Source organism: Agelaius phoeniceus, chromosome 1 (genome assembly GCF_051311805.1).
Source record: "Agelaius phoeniceus isolate bAgePho1 chromosome 1, bAgePho1.hap1, whole genome shotgun sequence".
NCBI lineage: Eukaryota > Metazoa > Chordata > Aves > Passeriformes > Icteridae > Agelaius > Agelaius phoeniceus.
In genome coordinates this window covers 94,894,672-94,921,840 of record NC_135265.1, presented here as the reverse complement: position 1 = coordinate 94,921,840, position 27,169 = coordinate 94,894,672, and the positions used below count along the sequence as shown (strand labels likewise).

The following is a 27,169-nucleotide window of genomic DNA, read 5'->3' as shown; positions in this document are numbered from 1 at the left end:
CCGCCCCAGAATGTGTGCTATTTTCATGACGAGTTCATTTGCATGACTTCTACAAAGAGAAGAAGGGTATAAAAAGTAGCACAGTTTACAAGTGGTAAGAGGTGAGACTAGGGCCCCAATTCTCCTCCCCTACAGACACACACACATCTCATGGGTAAACAATCAGTGTGATTTTCAGTTTCTACTGAGACAAACTAATTCTGGCAGATCATCAGAAGAGTATGGTTTCAAATGCAAATACGTAGGTGTTTTTTATTTATATGGCCGTTGAACTTTTTTAGTCCCCAAACTTTTAAACTGGCTATTGCACAACTGATTTTTCTGCTTATGTGAATTAGCATGCACATCTTCAGCTCTACCTCTTTTTAATTATAATTATAAAAAAAATATCAAAAGACTGATTTGAAAAATACTTAGTAGTCTTTGATATGGACAAGGAAGATCTCAAGACTTTTGTCAAGAAAGACAAAGGACACTGACAAGCGATTATCCCTCTGTGTTGTTGGAAGACTTGTTTGCAGACAAAATTGAACAAAACCTCCAAAATAACATCACAGATAAGCCCCAGAGGATGTTTATTTTGCCTGAAGCAAAAAGATGATGATGTGTGCCAGCACCAGCATATCAGGGGGATCTTCCTGTGACAGCACATCTGTGTAACTCTAGTCTGCTTGAAGCAAGAGGACAAAGGAACAGCAGTACTCCAGGTGGAACCAGATACATTTAACCTGCGACAGAAATGTCACACAGTGCACAAGGGGGGACGCTGCAATGTTAAGAGAGCAGTAAACAAACCTATTCAAGCCTATCCAGCAATGATAAAAACAGTGAACTTGTAATCCTAACTGTTAAAGGCAGAGAGGGAAAAAACTGGAAAACAGCATGTCATGGTTCTGAACAAAGAAGGAACAAACAAGCTACATCCTCAGCAATGCAAGGGCTTGTTAAAATCTTACCTGTGTGATCTAGGACAGGGCTGTTGGCACCACAGGTTTGGTACAGTGAAGCAAGGTCCTTTGGAATGTATGTTTTAAAGATATTTAAAATGTCCAAATGTTTCTCATGCCCATCTGATCCCAGATCCTGTTTGCTGGAGTGTAAAGCCGGAGGAACTCCCACGGCACCAGGCTGAGGCTGCAGCACTGGACTGGCTCGTGCTACCGCTGTGCAGTTTGCCAATGTCCTCATCTCATTTCCAGCCTTGACGTGAGGCTCCCTCTGAGGCACGGACGGCTCTTCGTGTTTAGGGTACTGCTCACTCTTACACAGGGAATGGTACTGCAGCGGGGGGGTGTATTTGGCCTTCATGGAGTCGGATGCACAGTGCTTACCTGGAGAGGCAAAACCAGTACTCCCTTGGGGAACCACATACTTTTCCACTTGCTTACTGTTGGTGGGCTGTGTGCTAGGCCTGGATATGACTGTTTGAGTAGGTGTTACACTTCTGCCGTAGGTTCCCATTTGTGGGAGTTTGGAATTTGCTTCGTATTTGCTTTTTTGTTGTGCTGTTATGCTGTACTGCTCCTGGGAATGGTTTAACTTGGGCTGTCTGTAGCCATCCAGGCCTGACACACGTGAAGCACAGTGGCCGAGCGCGTGACTGTCCTTTGACGGATGCGTACTCCCAGACTTTGCAGCCATCCCAACAGAATGGGAGCTGGGTTTGGAACCTGGCAACGCACTTGGCACTTGAGTACGTGTAAATCTGGCAATGGGCAAAGGCTGGCATTCCTTCCCACCGAGAACAGGAGGGGGGCCAGTGCGCCCACTCCTCGCCAGAAAGACCAGGTTGGTTTTAATACTCTTGAATCCGTTTTGTTGAACCCACGGGGGTACCATCGAGTTACAGCTGATTCTGTGCAAAATTCTTTTGTGCATCCACAGGACTTCAGGGTAGTAGGTCTTGTGACTGCAGAAAGGACACGGATAGACAATTAAAGCAGCCTGCAAGGATGTATTCAGATATTTATTGCATGAATTATCCCTTGTTGATTTTTCACTCAAATCAAGTGGAGCTACCTCTAGAGTTTCAGCACCTTTTTCTATCAGAGGATGCTCCCTGTGCAAGTCTAGCAAATTTTCTCTAGCATGACTAGCCTGCACTTCAAGTGTCGTTTTCAAGTCCATGACCATGTCTAAAGATGTCTGGCCCATACCAGAAGCAAAGCTAGCAATGTGACTGGAGCAAGGAAGCCCTTGGCTGTGATGAAATACTGGCATCTTTATGTCTGCAGAACCATGGTATTTTGAAAAGGGTTCCTTGATGACACTCTCCAGTGCTGAGACCAGAGCAGGAATCTCTGGTTTAGATTCCCTGGCTTCATTCTCTCTGGCGTTGCAGCCTCCCAGCTTTGGGAGCTCATCCAACTGAGATGTTATCATTGGGGTTTCCTCTTCTGGGAAGTTGCAGTGGTATGGCTTTCCATCTAAATGGGAGAAACAAAAAAACATCATTGTCATTTTACGCAGAAAGGAGCCCAAAAGACGAAGAAGAATTCAAGATTAGAAGAGGACAAACTTTGGCATTACTATGGTAATGATGTGCTACAGACCAAATGTCCTGTATGAGCAAGAAAATCTTGAAATAAGACACAACAGTTCAATTTACTTTTAAAGATGATTGTGTAGTCTGGATAAGCTCTCTAGTACTGGGTGTTCATGACATTTTGAAGAAAAAACAATTCAATAACATACCCATGTTAAAATTCTGGGACTGCGAGAAAAATAAACAAATCTGCAACCATTTAATGCTTTAACAAAAGCAAAGATAATGGAGCCAGATAAAACTGACCTAGTTAAAGGTCTGTCAGTGCTTCCATTACAAGCCCCTATTTTCAAAGGGTTTATAACTCAGCAATAAAAATTGGCTCCGCACAGAAACCAACCATATAAGCAGGTATAGCATACAGAATGAATTGCCCACTTAAGGAAGACTTTTGCAGTGGCCAAGTATAAAAGATGAGTTATAGAGGATGTAAATTTTGAATTTTCTGTCCTTTAGTTTAAAGCAGGTATTTTTCTTCTGGTTTCTTTAATATTTTTTTTCTTTATAACATACATTTATGTTTGAGTCAAACTTTAGAAAAACTTTGTGATGCCTCAATCCATAGGAAGATAAGAACCCAACATTTCAGCCATTTAGATTACAGAATACAAAATGCACTTTTAATTTTCCTCATTTTCTTTTTCACTTCTCCAGAGTAAATTTATCCACCTAACATATGTCCTGGAAAGGGAGCATACTGGCCAGTAATTAAAACTGTTTAGGGTGAAAGAGTAGGAGTTGTTTTCCTGGGAGTGTGGCTACAGCTGCCTGCTCTCCCAATGCTGACCTCTGAGAACCACTGATGAAGCCAATGAATCCCTTTAAATCAGTTCACAGATCAATTCCACAGAGATTTTCACCACAGCAGTAACGCTTACTGCACTGAATCCATTTAGCATGTAACTGAACTGAATCATCTGACAAACTTTCAGTTTCAATTAACACGCAGTTAATGAGCCACTGCCAGGCAAGTATAAGGAGACTGTGCTCCATCTAAAACATCACCAGTCCAAAGTGATCACATATCCATAGGAGGGGTGAGAAGGGGAAAGGAGTGAACTGCTCTAGAGCTGCATATCCTCTCACATCAGCTCAGAAAAGCCAGCCCTTCAGAGAAGCAAGCGCTGTTCGTTAGTGCGGGGCACTGCCACGGGCATTATTCCGCAATGGAAGAGCCACGCTGTTGGCTGGAGCTGCTCTGCACATAAAGTCTACTTATCCTCACCTTCAATTCAAGCAAAAACATTCTTAAGCTTTTGTTTAATTCGAGGTAATTAGGTTAAAAATAACCCATAGGTTTGCAGCCTCGCAGGGCTGAATGCTCACTCTGCAAAAATCATTTTCCTTTCAAACTCTCCGAGGGAGTATAGGCAGGGGGAAAAAATCCCCACAACCCAGAAACTTGTTTTTCCCGTGTTGCAGGCGACAAGGTTTTGGGAAAGCACATGCCCAGAACCACTAGCCAAATTTACAGTTTGAAACAAAGACACTGCATGCAGCAGTGAAATCTGACACTGCACATCTGTGTTGTTTTCAAAGTATATCTGTCAAAGCTCAAAATACTTGTGCTCTTAAATAAGATTTTAAGGCTTTTCTTTATGATCATAAGAAGTGGCTGCTTTGATCATTGTAGTAAATAATAAAGCAAAGCAAAAACAAATCCTTTGGTTGCAGCAGTACTCAGTGGAGAGAGAACTGACCTGCTGGCTGTACTGGGCAGAGGAGGGAGGTGGGAGACCACTGCCAGCCCCATTCCAGGGACTCCACAGCTGGGAGGCTCTTGGTCCACCTCTGCAGCTGTGATGAAGGGGGGCATCAGCAGTACAGTATCCGTAACTCCCAGGTTGCTCTGAGTACCACAGTCATTCCTGCATACTTTTTTGATTGGTCAAAATCTATGTACAAAGCTCTTTCAGCAAGGAGGACAAGTCAGACTGTGGGAGGTGGCACATCTCAGGTCTAGGCTTGGTCTTTAGGTCTGGACTGTTCAGTTTAGGTTAGCACCTGGGGATGGGTGTTGTATTGCACTAAATAGTTTATTTAGTAGTTGTTCTGCACTGGGTAACAGGAATTTTGTACTGAGTGTGGTGTGTCATGTAGATTATTCCCCCTTCCTCATCACATGGTTTCTCCCCATGCACTCCTTTCTACACACCTCCATGTGGTCTGCCCCATGGATACCCCTCCCCTCGCCCCTCCCCAATGTTACCCCATTGGCCACGGTCCTCTTTCCTCCCCCGCCTTTCCCCTGGGGGATAAAACCCCACTGCAGGTAAAGGTTCGGCCTCTTTTGCCACCGGGGTGGTCGCTGCGGCCAGCACTGTCCCATCACAAGCCAATAAACAGGATACTCGTCCCCACGTGGTGGAAGAGCGCTCCTCGTCTTTTATCTTCAGTCCATGCAGGTCCGAACTAGCCGGGTCGGATTTATATAAAGCCCAGAGAACCACGGATTATTGCAGAGGGGAGGAGGAGGAGAAAGCAGGGAGACAGCCCACAGTCCCATGTGCCCCCCATAAAGCCTGGGACTGCAAATTTTGAGGTGGATGCAGGCCTTTCTGCCCTATTTCCTAGTGCATCCATCTATGAAGAAAGGATTTTTTCAGGTGGAAAATGTAATACAGAGCAGGAAAATGATGAAAACAGTTCTGAGGTGTATAAGCCTGCAGTTGCCCCAATGTTGTCAGTGCATTAGATGAAAATTTATAAGGCTATGACAAAACACAACCATGAGCTTCTAACACCTCTTCATAGTGTCTTGCTAGACTCAATTCCTCTGATATCTCACAAGAACAGTAATGAACGTACGAGGAATAATTTTAAAGCTTAGATCAGGAGGCTCAATAGCTGTATTTGTGCTAACTGCCTTTCTTTTAAACTGTACTTAAAAAAAAAAAGACAAAACAGCAACAACAAATTAATGAACAAACAAAACCCCAAACAAAAACTCCACATCCATACCCTACTTCCCAAGATTTGGACAGAAAAATTTTCACCTGCAGGCCAACTCAGACTTCCTTCTCAGTACAAAGCACACCCTATGTTCTTCCTTAGTCCCATCCTGCCCTCCACCAGGGATCCAACACTACAGATTTCAACACCCAGACTGCCTCATGCCATCCTTCCCATCATGGCAGGTGGTCCAGGCCAGGCAGTGAGCAGGTAACAAAAGCCAGGTGGAAGAGGGGATGCAGGCAAGAGCATGGAAAGATGGGAAGCATACTCAAAAATATACGTAAAGTCTTTTTAGAAAAATGTATTAAATTTATTTCTGCCTGCTCCCAGCTACTTGCCCCAGCTGAAAAGGGGTACTAATAACCCTTTTAAATCACTGGTATAAAATATTGTTCAGTGCAGGCATTACTGTCACCAGAAACTTTTGAAATTTTATTATGGCCAGGTCAAAGCAAAAAGCCATGAATGAGATGCCTTCTGCTTGATCTCCAGGGACTATAACTCATACTCCCCATTGAAAGAGTTCTTGGCTAAGCATGCTCTCGCTTTTATCCTGCAGTCTCCATCATCTGCTTATATTTTGTCTCAATTCCTTTGTTTCTTACCCCAAACAGCTGTTTTTATCTGTTGTACTTTAGAGTAAGAAAGGTCCTTTTACTACAGGAGAAGTGTTCCAGTTTTTCTGTATCACAGATACCTGGGCAACAGCTAAAGGAGAGGAATTTTCCAAGGCACCTAGGTAGGAGGTGGCTGCTGATGCCACCACCAGTTTCACTGCAGCTTCAAGTATCAACAGCATCACAGACCACAGGGAAAGCAAAGCAGGAGAGTGCAAAACACTGAACTATATGAAAACCATGGTCTAGAAATACACAAGTATATTCGGGGATTTGAGCAGTTCCTCAGAAATACACCTAATGCCCTCACCCAGTTACTCACACACAGAGATAAAAGCAACTCCCCTTCTCCCCACACACATATATCCCTGTCCTCTCTTTCTCCCCCTTACATGCATAAACTCCACTTGTTTTCTTCCCAGCACTGTTGCTCCACAAAACAGAACTTCAGAATGGGCTGCACAGCTGTTTTAATTCATGAGGCTTCCTAAAAAGTAAACCAGGCTACAAGGCTGAGGACAATGAAATCGTGATTTCTATTCAGAAGAGCAGAACTGGCTAGAAATTGGCCCCTTTTCTGGTTAGTGTTACAGCACTAGGAGTCTAAGGAAAAGGAGCAGATGTGGTGTGTTTGATTTTCAGAAAACATTTGATAGTGATTTGCACTTTGAGATGAATACTGTGGTTTGATTTGAAAACTGACTGCAAATAAATCATGATAAAAGCAAAGGATAACATGGGAAGAAAGTGCAATATTGCAAAGACCTGTATTAGGTCCTATTTCACTTGGTATTTTCTTTAATGTTCCAGAAGAGATTCTAGACAGCATGCTAACTTAAATCTCCAGGAAATATCACATTTGGAGGAGCTGCAAAAATAATGGGGACAAGGAAATAATGCACAGGGACTCACAGAGAATAGAAATGCAGTCTGAAAATAATCAAATGAGATTCATTCTGGGGAAGAAAAGCAGGCTAAGACAAGTGAAGGGAAATGATCCAAAAAAATCCATGCAGTGGGAAGGCAAAATCTGGGAAGAAGCAATGTTGAAGATAACTGATGTTACAATAGACAGCAACTTAAATATGAGTGTACTAGATAAAGTTCTTCAGCTTAGTTTTCAGAGATAAAAGCACACATTATAAAAACAAAAAAAAACCCTATCCCTCTGAAGAAGACACAATGGCCATGCAGGTCACACTGGGTTTTGAATATAGAAAATATATGAAAAGCATATATAAAAAAATCTATATAAATATATACACACCATAATAATGGGCCCTATGGAAAAGCCCATAGTAAGCACAATACAGTGGGACCCAGCAGGGGAAAAAAGGCAAAAAGCAGTTTTGCCACAGAAAATTCAGGTCTTTTATTCTGTGAAAGGAAGGTTCAACAAAAACAGATCCATGCCCCTAGAACATCTGTGCAGATCTGCAAATACAAGTAAGTCAGAAGGAGTTCAGAGAACTGCCACAGAAAAATACCCCCCCCCCCCCAGAAAATAAAGACAAAGAGTTTCCCCACATAGCTGAGGGAAGACAGAAGGGTGACAGGCCAATGTCTGCAGCCTCCCCAGGAGCTCAAGCTCCAGAAGAATTATGTCATCCTGAGCACTGGAGTCTATCAACAACAGATACAACAGATACACTTGCACGCAGAAAAACTCATGATTAACAGAAATACAGAAATAAAAACAAGATTACATATTTGCAGCTTGAGGAATAAATGCCAAGGGAAGAGGCGAAACACCACTTGGACTGTAAAACCTGCATGGGTAAAAACATGGACTATCAACACATAAAAATCCATCTTTTTCATGGGGAGGCAGAAAGCATGAGTTACACCTCCCCTTTGCTCTCTCAGCACAGCAAAGCAAAACCCCACATTAGCCAGCATCCACACACTGTAACTGCTGCACAGACATATGCCAAAAAACTATATGCCTTCCTTTCATATTAATTCCAGACACACAGCTTAAGAAAGCACTCTTGGAGCATTCAACAATGCTCAATGAGTGAGCCCATTACACTCCTTAGCAGCAGGTTTATCCTGTGAGCCTAGCTCAGCTGTTCAAAGAGACCTAGTGCCTGTTTTTCAGAGGAGGATTTGTCTTGGCAGAGCCATGCCCCCTGTTCTAGCTGCCTGTGGGTCAAGTTTTTATACTCCACACACTGCCCACCACTTTCCCTGCCACTCAGAGGATCCCACGTGGTGGCACCGTGGGCATGAGGTGAGAGCCAACTCCTACAAACCCTCTTAGGTTTTCTTACAGCACAAGGCCACGTGCCACAATGACACATTGGGAAAATAAAGTTATGCTGTTTGGGTAGGAGATACAGCTTCTCATCTGCAACACTCCTCTTGCTTTACACGCTGTTAGATGTTTTGAGGGGCTCCTACATGAGCTCCCCAACAATTTAGAGAAAGATCAAGGACTAGACTGGGGCACTCAGCACCACATTTATCTAATATCCCTGCTTTCTCTCCAATGAATTTTAGAATTGACGGTGAGTGGTTTTGGCTGAGGTTTGAGGTTTCTAACAGGGCAGAAGCCCAGCACAGCTCTTGATGCTGGCTGACACAGATGGTTTGTCAGTCAGACAGCACACCCTGTCCCACAGAGGTTTCCCTTCAGCTACACAGGGGGGGAGAGTAATGCTGTCCCCCACCACAGCCCAGGAGCACATGGAAAGCAAGTCCCAGGTGCCCCAAGAAGCCCTGCCTTCATCTGGTCATGAGCAAGATGCTTCTGGTTTATATTACACTGCTTTTTTTCTTATTACTTTAGAGTATTTTTTGTTGTGGCTAGTTGTTGGGATGTTAGTTCCACGAAATCAGCTATACATTTCTAGCAACCCTATACAGCCTTAGCAAATAAACCCAGGCCAAGGGCTTACCAACCAGAAGTAGCAGCCCTTTGGAACAGTTTGCACTGTCTCCCCATTCTCCTTTTCTACATCTAAATTTTAATGATTTCCCACTGACTTTTTAAATTCAAAGCCAGTAATTTCAAGCAAAGCATCCTGATGGGAATTCTTTCGTTTCTATCAAGTATTTATTGGGGAAGGATGATGACTGTGAAAACCCATGATCTCACAAGCAGAGAGATAAGAACTGCTCCTTTGTTCTGGTTTTCTTGGGGTGGGGTGGGGGGGGAAGGACGGGATGGAATTGGGCCCAGAGTGGAAAAACAATTATCTGGTGAAAAAAAATTTAACTTTTTTTAGGAACTGTCCTGGTTTTGGCCGGGACAGGGTTAATTTTTTGTAAAACCTGGGAGGGGGCATGGCCAGGACCTTAATGTTATTCGTTATTTGATACCACCTCAGGTCCTTGCTGGGTGGAGGGGAAAGGGACACTCTCTCACTGCTTAGGAGAAGGGAGAAACCTGGAGACCAGAAAAGTGCTGTATTTGTTTGTTGCTGGTTTCTTTTTTTTTTCAGTGTAAATAGTTTCTTTGTCTTATACCTCTTATTATTAATATTGTTTCTGTTTGGTTTTTTATCTCATTCTGTTTCCAGTAAATTGCTCATCTCAATCTGTGATTTTTGCTTTTTGTGTTTCCAATATGAGGGAGGAGAAGGAAGTGACCAGCAGCAGCATGATGTTAGTGGGAGTTCCAAATTGAAGAATACTATTCCTAAAGCACAACAGGCACCCTAGAGTAACAAAATTTAACATTTTTTACACCATTTACTTCCCAAACAGTACTACTGCTGTTGTCACAATGATTATATGACTAATGGCTGGTGTCTTTAATTCAATTTTTTTAAGACCATGCTATTTTTCAGCTGATTTTTCTCTTTTATTTTTTTTTCAGGCTTCCTTTTATAGAACAACAATGTACTGATTTATTTCAAAATCCCTTTTCTTTCATTTCACTAACTTTACCCTCTGCAATTTCTCACTTTAGCTGCAAGTTACTTTTTACCCTCGCTGTCAAATGCCTCGTCCTTCCAAACCTGAAGAGTGCAAACAGCTGAAGGGCCCTGTTGCATTGCTCATCTCCTTTCCCCTGCAGAACTGGGGGACACTCTTGGGGACAGAAGCAGGGCAGGCCAGCTGAGCCCACCACTTCCAATGCTTCCCAGTCTCCATTTGACTAATCTCTCCAGCATAGTCCAGCAGGACACCTGCTGCTTATGAAAACAAAACCCACAGAGCTCTTACAATCCAGACAGCAGAAAACGTGAATAGGTGACCATCAAACTTAATAAAGTTTGTTCATTTCTGGACTGCACATGTTGAGATTTCTGAATTATTTTAGATTATTAGTGCTATTAACATCAGAGATACTGCATTGGTTTTGCATTTCAGAAAGAATCTGAAATGTCACCAAAGCGAGTGGAAAAAAGCACGAAAATTTTAGTTGATTACATTTGAAACTTAACCTTTTAAGATGAGTGAAATCTGAGTCTGAGATCAGCAACAGTACAGCACACAAAAGACCCCTCTCTACAAGGTATTCCCTAGCTCAGTAAAATTACAAATTCCTCCACACAGCAGAAATGCTTCAGAGTTATGTCACACTTCAAGATCACTTTTTTCCCCCCAAAAGAAAAGGGAGGTCTGAAAACATCCGCACAGCTACAGATGCAAATGCCAGCAAGGTTATTGGAATTTCAAGCATAATCAAGAGAATAGGCACCAACAAAGTAACTAAGAAACTAGGCTGGAAAGGGTATCAGGTCCAAAATCTCTCAGACTGAAGTGCACATTGTTAGGTACTGGAAAAACAAGCCTGAAAGTTCACAGTGAACTTTTTCTCTCCAGCTACAATGTTTTCTTTTAGACTATTTGGTTTTGTTGTCATCTAGGGGACTGATGCTACAAGGCTCCCGAACATCAAGTGGCTGAACCAGCAGCTCTATGTGCAAATTATTCCAATATCCTCTTGCACAGTACCTTTTCATCACCCTCAGCTTTGCTCCAGTGCACATCAGGTGCAAAAAGCTTCGTAGTGAACCCCAAACACAAACCCTCTTCTAGGGCAGATGCTTTGGGATCTGTCTCCCAGGTATCAGCCCTTTCAGATGCAAGACAGACATGGGGCTTACGGAAGGACAGCATCCACAGCAGGGCACTTAATGAAGTGAAAGTGCAAAGTGGGCAAAATGGCTGCTGCTGGCAATGTGCCACAGATACGACATTTTCACTGTTCATCACATTTCTCTGTACCTCCTCAATGGCATTTTTTGATAAGTCATTCTACACATGGTACACAGGAATTCCAGGCAGTGGCAGAGCTAGTCATGACTTACCAGTCCTTTTACCCATGTATTTCTCACAAAGGCCTGTGAGCATATTCTCTGCCCAGCAGCAGGCAAAAAGCCCCGCAAAACAACACATACTTATCTGCAGGTGAAGCTGTAGCTCCTGTTATCTCAGCCTTTCTAAGTGCCTTGCTCACCCTCCATCCATATTATATCAACCCAAGGGTAGTGAAGACCTCACTGGGGCTTCCACTATTTGAGAATGAAGTTTGTATTTTATCTACAGCTCAGGGCAGGGGACACTGGTCTGACCAGTTCTAAAAAGCAAGGCTGCACCTAATGCATCCGATTTCCATCCTGATGCCACATTCTGCTCTCATCCCCCAGCACAGCCCCTTCTAGAACTTGGGATTAGACTTTCCCACTCATGGCCCACAGCCCCTCTTTGCCCTCTGAGCTTCAAGAGCATCCTGATGTCTTCCTATCTCACAGAGAGCTGTTTCAGCTACAGTCTGGATCCTGGAAAAGGTGAAGGAATGGTAAAACTTACCTAAAAATTGGGGATAAAATAAAGGGCCAGAGGAATAAATACACAAAACCAATACAAACACATTTGAGGGCACTGCTTGCCAAAACAGAACTGTACAATTTGGCATTGCCTTAAACATTGCTGTTCATAATATACCCAAAGAAAATTATGCGGTATAAAACCCCTGGAATGCTCTGCAAGATTAGGAAGTGATTAGGCCAGATGATACCAATTTGACTCCTAACACAGCTTTGTTGTAATTTCAGAGTTAACAGCAATACAGTAGAACTGCTCCAAAACCTAGGCAGAACACCTCCAGTACGCTCTGTAGCTGTAGCTGCTGCACATTTCTCTGTGTGTGGCCCTGCCTGTGAAGTTTGGTTCAGGTAGATGGGGAAAAAAGAAAGAGTCTAAGACCATTAACACAGCAGGATACGTAATTAAATTTGAGAGTTGGGTTTGGGCAAGGGCTGTTGTGGGTTTTGTGGGTATTGGTTCTTTTTATTTAAGGCATAGGAAGAGAAGCGCAGTTGGCTTTGATGCATCAAAAATACTTGCAGAGGAGATGGAAAATCATGACTCAGATTTTTTTAAGCAAGTGGCAGCTTGCCTGTACAATCCCTCCAAACATAGATCCAAACAGTTGTAAATCTTCCTGGAGATTTTTCCTTTCATTCCAACAGTCAGATTTGCCACAATGTCTGCTCCACAGCATCTTCTTGACCACCACCTGTTCATCTTCCTTCAAGTGCATTAAGGAGGAAAGCTTTCCAGGCCAGGACTGTGCACTGGCAGCCGTCCCATACAGCTTAACATTCCTCATCCAATATTTCATTTCTCCCATCATTTGTTAAGCATGGGTAGCGTACTGCCATACATCATAAAGCCCTTTACTACAGCTACTCAATCTAAAAACAGAGGGTACAGCTGTGCTGTCAGCCAGCATTCTGCAGAAATGCCTCAGCTACAGCCGGCAAGCCCAGCGTGGTAACAGAGGCAGCAGTCACAGAAATCAGGAGCTCTGCATGACCTAATTTACCTTGTTTCTCCTGCTGAAGGCCACGCTACCATAGCTGGTGACTCTGCTAACAGACTTAAGGCAGTTGAGAATCTCTATTGTGCACAAAAAATACAGGTACACATGACAGAAAGGGGAACTTGGACTGTAAGTATTACACAGATTTAAAGATTTGGTAGTTATACAGTGCTTGGACAGAAAATACACTCTCTTGGGCTTATTGTTTTTCTGGCTTTCAGAGGAAAGAGGACTTTGAAAAGATATTGGAATGAAATAGGGTTGGAATAGGGCAAGAAGTACATACTATCAAACCCAAGACATAGGCTGGACAGAACTATGATTCTTTGACCACCACTGGAAACTGGATGCCCTTGGTGAGGTGTGACATCGCTGGATTGTAATTAGCACCATTATGTGGTGCTGCAAGCACATGGCAGGAGAGATGAGGGACCAAGCCCTGCAGAGTCTCCTCAAGGTAGAAGAACGAGCTATACTACTGAAATATCAAGAACTGATTTGAAAAGCTCTGCTCTGGATGGACCAAAGGGAACCAAACAAAGGCTCCTGAGGGGGATGTGACTGTAGGCACAAGGGCAGCCTTTGGCTACTCAGCCAAGGGCACTGACTCAGTGCCCACTGCAGCTGAATTGCACCAAAGGCACTGTCCATGTCACACAAGCTGCAGCCCAGAGGCCTCAAGAGAAGAGGCTGGAGGTGCCAGACCCAGCTTGCCTGTACCCACCTCTGGCTTGGCATTGGCAGTGTTTGCCCCTTTTGACTGCACAGGACAGGGGTAGTTGCAGGTTGGTTAATTGCTAAAAAGCACCTTCCCTTTCCCCTTCCCTCCACTGCCCTTCCTTGGGGTAGCAAGGACAATGGAAGGCACTTGCGGAAAAGTGAATGGTCTTTCAGAGCTGGCCTGGAACAACTCCAGACAGCCTTATGCACATCACTGAAGACATCAGCCATTTACTGGCAACTTCCATAATCCCCTTGAAGGGCTGACAGACAAAGCAGGCTGGAACCTAGCACCACCACACAGCAGCAGAAAGGACAGCTGTCTGCAGGCAAAATGCGCTCTAAAGGGGATTTGGAGCTTTAGCATTTTTCCTGACTCCATTCCTTTTATCCTGAGGGGTAAATTTGCGAGCTCACAAGAACACCAGAGCTCTGGGTTCACTTACATTCTTCCTTTTAAAGTCTTACTGTTCTGAAAAAATGAGTACAGAGAAAAAAATAACTTTCAGGATATCATTTAAAAGACAAAACAAATAAATATCAACATCTATTAAACTCTGGTGGAAGAGACAGAGGAAGTTCTCTGTTTGGGAAAGAAGTCAGATGAGAATCATCCCAGGGTGCATCATCTAACTCAAAAAGGTCAAGAGACAAGGGTCTCAAAGATGTCTTGAAAAAAAGAAGAACCAGCTGTAAACTTGTTTTAATGAATCTTTCAAATAATAGAAACTTTGTTATGCTAAAGGATGATGGGGAAGACAAAGCAAATCCATTTGAAAAGTGGCAATAGAAACACATCACTTAAGCTTCAGAGACAATGAAACAGTAATTCTGCACCTGTGAGCCATGATTATTTATATCACCACCTCATTTTAATAACAGCTGTGTGAAAATGCTAAAACATTATTAAATCTGAAACTAACTACTGCATCTAGCACATAGGAAGCTTCTCCACTTTCCAATTAGCACCAAGGCTTAAGTGTTAAAAGCAGCAGAAGCAAAAGAAATGCTGAAAAACACTGCCACAGGCTGGCTTAAATTGGAATTTCTCCTTTTCAAAAGGATTTAAAACAGAAAACCGAACAACCAAATACACACGTCCAGAAGGGCAGGAAAGTACTTCAGATTTATTTTCTTCCCCCAGCACTCATTTTATTACATTCCTTAAAAGTGAGCAGGTAAGTGTATTTAAGGGCAACTTAAAAACCTGTTTTGATAAAAAAGAATTTCTACACATGTACCTGCAGCACCACTCTGGGTGAGAGGCTCCATTAACCTCGCTGGCATCTCTCACCTCCATATTGAGAGCAAGCCCCAGGAAAGATCCCTGGGCCTGCCGTGGGATTAACAGAGGAAGATTTTAAAATGTCGATGATCAGTTATTTATGAGGTGTCCTTGAACAGAAAGATGCCTGACGTTTCAGTGCAAAGCTTGTCTGCTCAGACATGCAGACCTGGCAGAATGGAAGAGCATCTCACTGGGAACAAGGAATAAGCTGCACCAGCTCCTGGGCAAGGGCTGTGGCTTGGTGTATTTTTGTAGGAAGCAGTACTGACACCTCTCCTCTTAAGGAGTTTAAGTGTTAATTATTCCCCGGTGTTAAGGACTTACAGGGACCTGATTTTTTGGAAGCTCGGGAAGGCCATCTGCTTTCCCAGCAGCACACAATAGGTGAGAACAACTCTACTGGGGAGTGGATGCACTGGGGAGGGATGAGGGGAACTAAGGTAACCAAACCACCCTCACCCCACTGCCCAGACGTGTATCAATTGCAGGGGCTGTTTTTATGCACATAACACTCCACGGGGGGGGGAAAAAAACCAAAACCAAAAAACAAACAAAAAACCCCCAAACAAACAAACAAACAAACAACAACAACAAAAAAACCCACGAAGATGAAGTTACTAATAAAGAAAGAGTCCCTCGGATCTCTGATATGACTTCCTTATCATTTACCCACAGCCTTCTGCTACAAATGGCAGGACACCACCCAGCCCAACCACAGCTAACCCCTTAAGACTGCTTCTAGACAGAAATAAAACTTGTCTACAGAAGAACGGGCTTAAGAAATTAATCTGGTTAATTCAGATTCTTAAATAGTAGAAAATCATACCAAAAACCAGATGTTCACCCAGATATTTACTGAGTGAGTGTGTGTATGTGTGTGTGCATGTCTTCCCAGGACCACCACATAAAGAAATACTTAGTACTGCAACTGCCCTGAAAAAGATGCAGATTAAGCCAACGTCACAAAAATAAAAGTATTTTGAAAATCCTTCTCAAAGTCAAAGTAATTTAAAATCTATTCACTAAGAGGCATTTAATCCGCAGCTTAATCCACTTGCACACCTGACTACACACGAGACCCAGGTGATAACTAGTCCTCATGTACAGACATTGATCGCATCGAGCCAATTTCAGCTGTTCCTCAATCAAAAGGAACACACAGCCTCTGGAGGGACTTCAGGCCGTTGTGAGGGAGGTTCCATAGCAAACACAGCACCCATCCCTGGAGCTCAGCCACGCGCTCTGGGCCCTGCGGAGCTCACACTGGCACCTTCACCTGCGCACAGGTAACGTGCTCGGATGAAACCCCAGCCCGGGGACTCACTGCCATGTGCAGCACGTCCAGCCCTCTCCTGCCACCAACGCCCCCACCGCAGCTGCCCAATGAGCCCAGGGACATCCATTTGTACAGGACATCGCCCTGCAGACAGCTCTCTCAGTATTTTCACTGACACTGACGGCGCGGTCATTTTTCCTGCACACCGATGTCAGTCCCTGGCTCGGCAGCAAGCAGGCACCGGGCAGCTGCGGGATGCTGAGCAGAAGAGCAGGCCGGGCAAGAGAAGGAGAAAAAGGAGGAGGAGGAGGAGGAGGGGGGGAGAGGAAGCGAGGGGAGGTGCTGGTGCCGGCATTGGCCGCCAGGTGGCGCCGCCGCCCAGCGGATGCTGCCGGCGCCGCTTCCCAAAGGCAGCAGCGCCGCCGCCTCCGGGCTCTCCAGCCGGGACCTGCTCCGGATGCTGCCCGAGCGTCCCGCTCCAAACCCCACCCACGGCCTCACAACCCCCATACAAATAAAAAGCAAACAAACAAGAACAGGAGGAAAAAAAAAAAATCCCCACCAAAAATTCCCTGCCCGTCCATAACCAAATTCATACATGTCATTCCACCTCTGTCTGTGTACTGGGGACACAAGTCCTTTGGGCTCCTGGCAGAGATTTGGGGCAAAGTGAGGCTCCACCAAGTGGCAAACGCTTCCTGCAGGACTGAGGTGTGCTGATGTGGTGGATGATGACACCCAACTCACCCTAAGTCAAAGTGTCTACCACTATCAAGAAAATATAGCTGTGGTGAGTCCAGTAACTTGGGGAGGAGGAATTACAGAAAGACCAAGGGTTTTCTATATAATGAACTGCATTATAGAATTAATTTTTTTAAAAAACAAAATTCTCTTTATTTAAATAGTTCCTAACAGGTTTAATATAGATTAATTTACAAGGAGGCACCATGTTTGCAGATAGTGGAAAGGCATCCATTTTAAGGGAGACAAAACCTCCAGCAGAGCTGTTCTGACTTTTGTTCACTGCCCCTACTATGAAAAAAAAATCCCTGTCAAAACAAGCCAAAGTTTGGGTGGTCAGCAACAGGATGAGGTAATGCCAACCTCTATCCTTCTTTCCAGAGTGTCCTCCTTGATGCATGGTAATCAGCCCACATACATGTTCCTTTCCACAGGAAAGGATGGCTTGAACTTTCCTAGCAAAGCCACTGGGGAAAATACAGAAACATGGGAGAAGAGAATACAAAGACCTCACAAATGCAAAAACCTCTGCCTGCCAAGTGCTAATTGAGAGAACATTCTTGCCAATTAAAAAAGTGCTCTGCTAGTGGGAGAAGCTTCACTTAGAGCTAACAGGAAAGTAAACTAATAAGCAGTAACTTTCACAAGAAAACAGGTATCTGCAGAGATGGCAGATGACATTTGCAACCAGGTCAGTTTTAAACTACTCCAGACTGTTGGTTTGTGGTTACAGGAGGGCAAATTAAGATGTTGCAACAACACATTATTAAATTCAAAATGCCCAGAGTGTGCACGTGAACAAAAACTTCAGATTTTGCCAAATGTAGCAAGGAAGACAAAGAAGTACAATAATGTGTTCTGGATTCAACTTTAGACAAAGACCAGGAGAAGGATAAATGGAGCCAACTCTATTCTCAGGGGGAAAAAATCACTTCTTTAGAGGAAGGAGTCCTGAAATAAAGGCCTAGGTTTTTTGAAGTAATGCAAGATTTTGGGTACTCCTATTTTATGACATTAAAACATACTTCATATGCTTCCATTCAGGCATAGCTTCCAGAAGACAAGCACACTTCATCATGCTCTGCAGAATGTGCACACTCTCTGCCACTGGGCACCCAAGTGCACTTGGCTTCTCTGGCATTTGTTTTCACCTCCAGCTTATGAAACAATTAGAGCAAACCACTGACTCTTCCCTGATGCCACACCTGATGCCTCACTTTTCTACTTCACTATCTGGGAATGGAAAACAACAGCAGCCAAGTCAGAACACGCAGTTTAAGGATGTTTTGCAAAATTTTATAAAAAGCAGCACTTCTGAAGTAAATTCTCAAAAAAATTGACTTGGTTTAAAGATTTAAGGTTAATTCACATAATTCCTTCATTAGTTCAGAATGAAAGTTCCCTGAAAAATATAAGAGCATAAATGAGCACTGAGTTTACCAGGGACTTTCCAAGGTTCTGACATAATTTTGTGTATTTGTTGATGAAATACTGAATTTCCCATGCTCATTGCTGACAATTCCTCCTTCCCCTTGTCTTTTGTTTTTTCTTCTTGAAGAGCCTTTAAAGTTTTCTTTTGTGTATAATTAAGAAATTTTGCACTATGAGGTATCTCCTTTCATCTTCTTTGGGCTGTGCAAGAAGGCTTCCCAGGAGAAGGGAATCCTTGGCATGGTTTCTAGACAAGCCAGGTCTGTATTTCGGGTCACAGGTGTGAAAGCCACCCTTTTCAGCAGCATACAGAGTTCAGCAGCAAGCACTTTCTGCCAACTATGAAGCTGAGTCAACTTTTCAATCTCCTCCACTAAAGGACTTTACCTCAAGAGTTTTCTCCTCTGCCCTTCCTGTTTCTGTATTTTTTAGCCTCTGGAAAAGCTCATTGCTTAGGTATAATGCCTTTTACCTTTATCACAACTATAAAGATGTCTTCTGGACCTCTTTTCCCCACACCCTTCCAGTATATTCTGAACACATCCTTCTTGCTAGTCATTTATACTCTTTCTCTGTCCTTTTGTCTTGCTCCATTCTCTGCTTCACAAGAAAAAAAAAACTTAAGAGAGTGGATGGTTTTGTAGTTAAAGACAACGAAAGACATTCCAAGCCACAGTTTTTGGGTTTACTACATACTTTAGTCCCATAAACAACCATGAGAAAGTTGTTCAATCCCTCTGAGATTAAAGCTCTCTATCCTCTGGAGGAGGAGCACTGCTGCTCAAAGTGAGAGTGTCTCAGCTCCAACTAACTGAGATTTGTCCTCTACTCGACTCAGCTCAGCACACAGAAGCCTCTGTGTTAATTTCAGTTGTGGTTCCTTCACCACCTGCCCTGGCCAGGACAGAGAACTTAATAAGCTTGTACACTTCCAGTTTTGAAGATGTAATGCACTGAAAGCAGCCTTGCTGATCCTAACTCCTCACCAGATCTAGTCCTCATAATTTACTGCAACTGAGCATTTACATCACAGTTTGTAAACTCCTATTCCTTCTTTTCGTTATTCCTTCTTTACAATCTAGTAAGTAGTTGCAGTGAAGCTCAGCGTAACTATGTAAGGCAAGAAAAGTCACTATCATTATGAAAAAGGTATATTTAAAATAAACAAACAGCCCTTTACATGGCCCTTGCCTTTTTCCTTGTCCCAACATCTCTGAACGCCACTCTTTAGTTCTTCTCAGTTTTCATTATATTTTCAGTGCACTGTATTTGTACTCAGGCAAAGTTGAAAAACTTCCTTTAGGCAGAAACTCTTGCCTGAGAAATTCATGCTCCCTTAACCTAAACATAAAATTCAGACTTCAATTAAACTACTGTGAATTTCATACAGCTGAGTATTACTGGCACTTGCACTGTGCTAAATGTTTTCTTGCTGCTTAGTAGCTGGACTTCAAAGTGGCGTACAGTTTTACCCTGGAAATCCTCTCAACAGACAAAACATAAAACTTTTAAGACTGTGGAGTACTTCCAATATTGTGATAAAGTACAATCCTCATTTTCAAACAAATCAAGAGTCTAAGTGCCACAGCAGCTCTTCTAAAAATCTCTTCATTTGGTTTACCTAAAAAATGTTATTGCAGTGTCATACTCCTGCATTTATAATGAGAAGTGCCTTTAAAATTGAGCTGAATTTTTTATGCATATCCTATTTTGGTTAAAAATTGATCTACTGCTACTGATAGTAAATTTAAGCTGTAATGTTAAGAACATAAACCTATATTTTTAATAGAGACTGTTTCTATGTGACCTAATTATCCAGGTTACTATCTGAGTCATCTTGTTACTAGGCTGGAAAAAAAAAACCCAGAAAAACAAAGCAATACTTTGTCTAACATTACTGAATCACAAGAAATGAATTATTTTCTGTGGAAAGCAGTGGTTTCAGTATTATAGCATCACACTGCTACAAACAATACTTTCAAAATAAGCATATTTAGATTTCAGACTCATTTTAGGTAGCTCTCATGAATTTTTTTCTAAATTTTTAAAATAAAGTATGAGAAATTTAATGAATGAGCTCAGTTAAAGTTGCCTCCAAATTCTGGGCTGACGGGTTCTATAATCCAAGTTGAAAGGCACAAGGAGGGGTAGTGAGGGGTTTCTCTATCCCTCTGCCAGTCTTATTAAACTCAAATCCTTGCCAACTTAGTCTTCTCCGTTCCACAAATGCTCTCTGCAAGAGATGGCTGCAGCCTCAAAATGGAGAGTCACCACTGCATAAGTCTCACCTTTTCTTTGAAACTTCCTCTGAGGAGGTTTTCCATTCCCCCAAAGCTGGAAAGACAAACAACAGCCCCTTTTTGACCATGGTTGTCTTGTTGCAGGTGGGTGCCATCCTACCTCTTCTAACCAAGCTCCTTCCTGCATCTAAGAGGATCTAAAAAATCCCTCACTTGATGTGGCCTGTCCTCTAAGACATGAAGACTCGGGGTGATAATGGGTCAGTACAGTCTAAAGATAGATCAGCTTGCTCTAACAGCTTAATAGCTCGTTACAGGCAGCTGTAGCACTTAATGAGGCAAGGAACAACAAACTCTGCTCCTTCGAGGTTCTGCTCCCAACTGCTGGGAGTGGCATTTGCCAACTTGGCCAAAAAAAATTAAGGCTACAAAACAAAACCAAAATGAAAGAAACAAACAAAAAAAACCAAAAAAAAAACCAAACAAAAAAAAAACCCAGACAGCGAGAAAATGAAAAATCATAATTTTACTACTATCACTAAGTTAATCTCAGAGCTGATGACAGTATCTGCATAGACCAGATGCAAAGCCTGTGTCTATGAGCGATACTGGCCAGAGATAGCATAAATCAAGTCTGCTTACTCACTCACTGAACTGGTATCAGGACAGGCTCTCCAGCAAACTGCTGGAAATGGATGCCACCTCCACCACATTTGATAATCAGTTTAAAGGGAAAACAGGAAAGCTGTTGGACTGGCAGCTCTTTTCCTTTCCCTTTGCTGAACTCCAGCACCAGATTAGCAGCCTGGCAGACGGTTACAGGTCTTCACCCATTCTCAACCTACGTGTTCTATCAAGCACTGCCAAGAAAGAGCCCTGACACTACACTGCAGCCTCGGGATACACGGTTTGGAAGAACGCAGAAGCTCGACCTTCTTAATTAGTTAATTCCCCAGAAGGAGTTCATTCCACGAACATCTGCTCTTCCAGGGAATGTCAAGCTTTGCTGGAAGAAGCAAAACCAGTAACAGATCCACAGTATTCATAGGGCTGACATTTTTCAATAAAACTTGCATGGCAGTTACTTTAAGGGCCTATTTCTTTAAGAAACCTTGTCACGACTCATCAGTTTGGGACTCCAGAGGAGAACCACCTACATTGCTGAGACATCATTACTCTTCATACAGCCCATTTTCAGATTTGAAAAATTGTATTCTGCAGGGAAGAAGTAGTAAAGGAGAAGCTCCTGCAGGTTTGTTTTTGCAGGGAAGAAGTAGTAAAGGAGAGGCTACTGCAGTCATATCTAATTAAAAAAAAAGAAAAATGCTAATACTGTTGGATCATTGCAGTCACTGGGTTCAAACATCTTTCCATATTGAAAAGGATGATGATATTTTGGACCTGACAAGAAATCACCAAAATTTCTTCAGTGCTTCCCCTGTGAGCCAAACAAGTCAGGAATAGAAATGTATGAGCCAGTGCCCCAAGTGCTCCAATGGTACTCTGAGGCTCATCAGACTGTGCTGAGCACTGAAGCATCCCTGAAGCGCTATAAAACTTCAGTTAGAACTTGCAATTCAGAAATCTCCCAGTGACCCCATTATCAGCGTAGCATAGAGAAAACAGGGCTGGTCTTGGTATATGAAGGCAATGACTATTCAGGGAGCTTTAATCAGAAGGAATTTAACTGAACAAACAGCCGTGGCTCCCAGAGAAAGGACGAGTACTCTGAAAATTGAAAGTAGCTGAGCGTATGCTCTAGAACAATAAGATAGAATTATTATACTAAAACCCTTTAATTAATGCATGCGACAGAAGCTGTGATTTTTAAACCCTAATCTCCCTGTCATTTCAGTTTTTAAGAAATAGTAAGAAGCACCCATCTGCTCAAGCTGCCACACGAGGCCCAAAGTTCTGTTCTCACACCAGTTTCATGCCGGATGTCTCAATAAATTTACTGCTTATTTACATCAGCCAAAATGGAGAAGAAAGCTGCTAATCTCCCAAGTTTGGCCTTGTGCTGAAACAAAATATATTTTGGTGTTACACAGAGCGTTCTTCCCCCTAAAAGCAGGGGTTTGTCTCCCCCTCCCCCAAAAAAGAAAACCCATAGGGCATTTCTAAAAGCCTGACAGATGTTTAATTACAGAGGCACTAGCAGGCATTATTTTGAGAAGCTCAAACACAGAACGACTGTATCTGACGACCAAATGGCTAAAGTGTCTGCAGTACCACTAGCGAAGCAAAAAACTCTGCTAATCCACGCTTTGCTAATTCAAACACCTCATAATTCATATGCAAGCAAAAAGCTGCCGGTAGCACAACGCATCTGAATAACCATTTAATAGGAGGAATCTATGGTGCAATCTCATGTTACCAGGGGTGTATTAGGAAATACAGCAAACAGCAGTCAGAGCTATGTTGTGAAATATCAAACTTACTCTCAGCATCTAAGAACAAAGTACCTTTTGTAATGCAGGTTTCTCCCCCGTTCTGCATTTATTAATTCATTAACTTCATTCATTTAAATAGGTCCTTTAGTTGCTGATGTAAATGAACAGGGAACTACAGTACGCCTGTGGGCTGTGTGGCAGGAAGAGAATAGAGATGGCACTGCCTTCTCCACTGCTATTTCCAGCTGTTTCTTACAAATTTCTCACTGATTCCCTGAAGTTCTCACACTAGGTTCCAATTAAAAGACTGTTTTATTCAGACAGAAAATCCTAGTTAGGACTTTTAAAACAATAAACAAAACCCAAAAACCCAGTCACACAGACCTTTGACTAAAATTTCTTGGCTATGCCTCTGAATGGAGAGGAACCTGCCCCTTCTTTGCTGAGTCAAATTCAGTAGTGAATAATTTTCATCCTTTATCCACCCTCGGAGCTGAGCGAGGCGTACGCGCCTCGCTGTGCTGTAGAATTGTGCACTGAGCACGCAGCAACACGAAATATTGTCCTAACAGATTTAAGCATGCCTCAAAGCACATTGTTCTGACAGCGCCTGGGTCTCCGTCATCACTCTCGTAACTATCAATGATTCTGGTTAATTTTACAATCACAAGAGGTACAAGCCTCCATCTGGTTAGTCTACATATTGCTGCGGAGTTGGAATCACACTGATCAACAAAATATGTTGGCTAGTAAAGCTCTGTTAAGGTGGACTGGTGAGTGGAGAACAGTCCTGCTTTCAGCTACACTGAAGATCCACAGCGAATACAAGGGAGAAGAGCATGGGGCTTGGTGCTCCCTGGGGAAAGGTGCCTGACACTCTAGGGCTGCTGGGGGAGGCCAGACACACAGATCAGGATTCAGGTGTGCCAGCAGGTCTGCTTGGTAACCTAACACACCAGGTACAGTCTCCTGAGTGCCTGCAATGCATAAAGCAACAGCCTGCCACAGCTCCTTCCCTGGAATGAAGCTGAAGGGAAGAGAGTTTCTGGTTTAATGCCTGTGACTGAAGCAAACTTGCGAGCACAAGTGGCAGGGTTTCCAAGCACTTCTTGTTCCCCCCCTTGCTCAAACCCCAAGTACAAGAGCACCCTCACCTGCAAGGAAATCATGGTGTAGCTGCCACTACAGAGCAAGTCACCACCTTTGCTGTCATCCCTCACTAAGGAGCCCTGGCTCACAGATCTTAGGGGCTGTCAATGCATGGACAGACACTCACACCAAGAGTACCAAGGTTACACCCGTATCAGCAGCCAAAACCAGACATCCAGGACTGCCAGCATGGATGGAGACACCGTGGCAAGACTGCTATTTATGTTGTTATAGCCCTTTCTCTACACAAAAGACAGCTGGAAGTGTCACTTGGCTGGCATTGCTGCATCTTCATCTGGGGTCCCCATTTCACCAGACCCACAGGGCTCAGGGGGCAACACTGCTCTAATCCTAACAAATCTAACACAGACAACTCTGCTGGCAGAACCTGAAATGCAGAGTGCATCTAAGTCTCCTGTGAAACAGGTATTTCTTGCTTATCTTCCAGTTCTGGGTTACTTCTGGATGCTGTCACAAACTAGGAGTCCTCTCCATCCCCTTCTGTCTTCCAGCACAGGAGCCAGTGTTGATTTCTCCCAAATCTCACTCAACTGTGTTCTTACCTTCTAATCAGGCCCTTTCTCTGAACTCCTGGTAAGCAGCATATTTAAATGCAGAACTGTTTTTACAGATCTTTACCTACAGCTCTTCTCAAACAAATCTGCAAAAACACAAATTACTGTGCTCATATGCAATGTACTCCATAAGCAAAAGAAATTACAAATTCAGGAGCCTTTTCTCATTCTGGAGTTCAGAAAACACTTCTCCAGTAAGACTGAGTAAACTGATTTAAATGCTCTTAAAACTTCAGCTTATTCTCAATGCTAAATTTGCATCCGAGGCTCATCACAGCACAGTATGTGTAATGTAGGATTATACAATGGAACTCCCTTATGCAGCAGTTAAGAAGCAAAACACCTCAACCCTTATATTGTTTTGACCTTCTTTTTGCATTAACCTACAAGGCAAACAGAAGCAGTCCACGAGCAAAGGGCAAGTGACACTTCTTTCTCTGCCTTTGCGGACAACTCCCCTTCCCACAGCTCTACTCACTTCTACTCACCATCAGGCACAGCACAGAATCCCCCAACCATGTTTTATTTCATTCATCTAATACTATTCTAAATATGTACAAGAAGCCTGCTGTGATCCCACTGAAATCCTTGATGCTACAACTAGTAACCTCAAAAGAAAGAGAACTAGTCCGAAGAACATAAACATAAAAACCAGTTAATTCAGAGCCTCTCCAAGCTCTGGACAGCTGGAGTTTTTAAAAACACAGTAGCTCCATAGCTAAGCAATGAAAAACAGGTTACAGAACTCAGCAACAGGAATTAATAAAAATGACCAAGGGTCATCTGTAGTCTATCAATCACTGTATCGTTTACAGTTCATATTACAGTAGAAAGGTATGAATGTTGTCAGTGTTATATACTGGCTACTCAGATCTATCATGAATAATTGATAGAGGTCATCCATCTGAGTCCCAGCCTATTAGTCAAAACTCTAAACCTGCTGTTCACCAACAGTAGAGCACTGCAGATGAAGGATAGAGGGGCACTTACAGGGAACTATTTTCAATGATGCAAGCAGTTATAAGGGAATGCAAATGATCTGAAAACAAAAACTGAGTTTTTCTGAGACCTAAAACACTACTCTGTGAATCAGCAAAACAGCATTTCATATATACACCTATATACCTATTTTGTACAATTTATTGCCAAGAATAAAATCCATAAGGCAAATCTGAACTTGAGGTTTCAGTCTTAAATCTCTTAAAAAGTTGAGAAGCTTTAAGAGTGTTTGAGTTCAAGACTGAAAAGTGCATTTGCCTCACACTCTTTTAGATATTTTGCCCTGAGCATCCACTACGTCTCATCCTGACAAAGTGACTTTGAACTAAAATCAAAGAGTAAAAAACCTTTGTTAATAGAAAAAAGTTTTGATGTTACTTTTAAAATGAGTAAATAATAAACCAGGAATAGCCATATTTCTGAATACATTGGGTGTTTGAGGAACTAAGAGTTGCAACATGACCTACACCCTGACACAGACATTACCCAAGTAACTTACTCCATGACTATATCAATTCCAATGGTAGCAAATGGCAGCACACCTTGGAAATTTGGAGCAAGGTTAATATACCAAATAAGCATCTACTAACTACAAACAGTCCTATTAACTAGTGCCTTGTTTGTTTACTTGCAATTCACCATGACTGAACTGAAGAATCACCATCCCGACTCTCCCAGTCCATCCTGCAGGGTGCAGAACAGATCATAATTTCATTTTAGCTTTAAGGTCAAGCTCACTGGGCTGCCTTTGTATGGTTTGTAAGGGCAGAATAATCCTTTACAACAGTGACACCTGAGATATGGAATAGGATGGTCTACAAACAGCAGCCCCACTTTTTAATCTTTACAACAGCAGTTCAGCAGTGGCATTTGAAACAGCCATGATGTAGCTACATCCTGACAAGCAACACCTGAAATGCCTTCCCTAGCTTTGCGCATCCTAGGAATCAACAAAAAATTAACATTTTTTCCAATAAATTAAGAGGCAGGTAGCCAAAGTACAATTTTCTCTGCAAATTGACAAATATCAGAGCCTACTTTTAATTCCCTTTGCTGAAATGCAAGGCTCTGTCTAGACACCAGCCTTAAGGCACTCTCTTTGCATATAAGGCAGGTCAGGGTATACTGGAAGCATAAGGATTGTCAAAAAACCTGTTTGGGCTTTGGCAAAGTAGTAGTACATATTCTGTAGACAGCACAGTTCTTAGGCTTCTGTCTGACAGAAGCAAAAAGATGCTACAGTATTTTTGACAAACTCAAGCTTTTCTTGCCAAAAGCCATCCTCTCCCCAGCTCAGCCTGTTAGGAAACCAGCCTGAAGAAGGCAAACCTCCACCTTTTCTTACCCAGAGATAAATTTTGTTTATTTTGACTGACTCTTGGAGGCTGTGTACTTCGGACTTGCAGACTCAAAGATCAGTAATACTGGTTTTTATACTGGAATTTTTACAATCTGCCAC

General features: G+C 42.8%; 1 protein-coding gene across 2 annotated transcripts in view; it reads right to left on the bottom strand.

Moving 5' to 3' along the window:
• ZNF516 (zinc finger protein 516) overlaps positions 1–27,169 on the bottom strand; it is a 102,146-nt gene that overhangs the window by 14,477 nt on the left and 60,500 nt on the right. For both annotated transcript variants that reach the window (XM_077183614.1, XM_077183617.1), the window contains exon 3: positions 957–2,426. In XM_077183614.1, the coding sequence (XP_077039729.1) occupies positions 957–2,426 (1,470 nt within the window). The remainder of the gene's footprint in view (positions 1–956; positions 2,427–27,169) is intronic.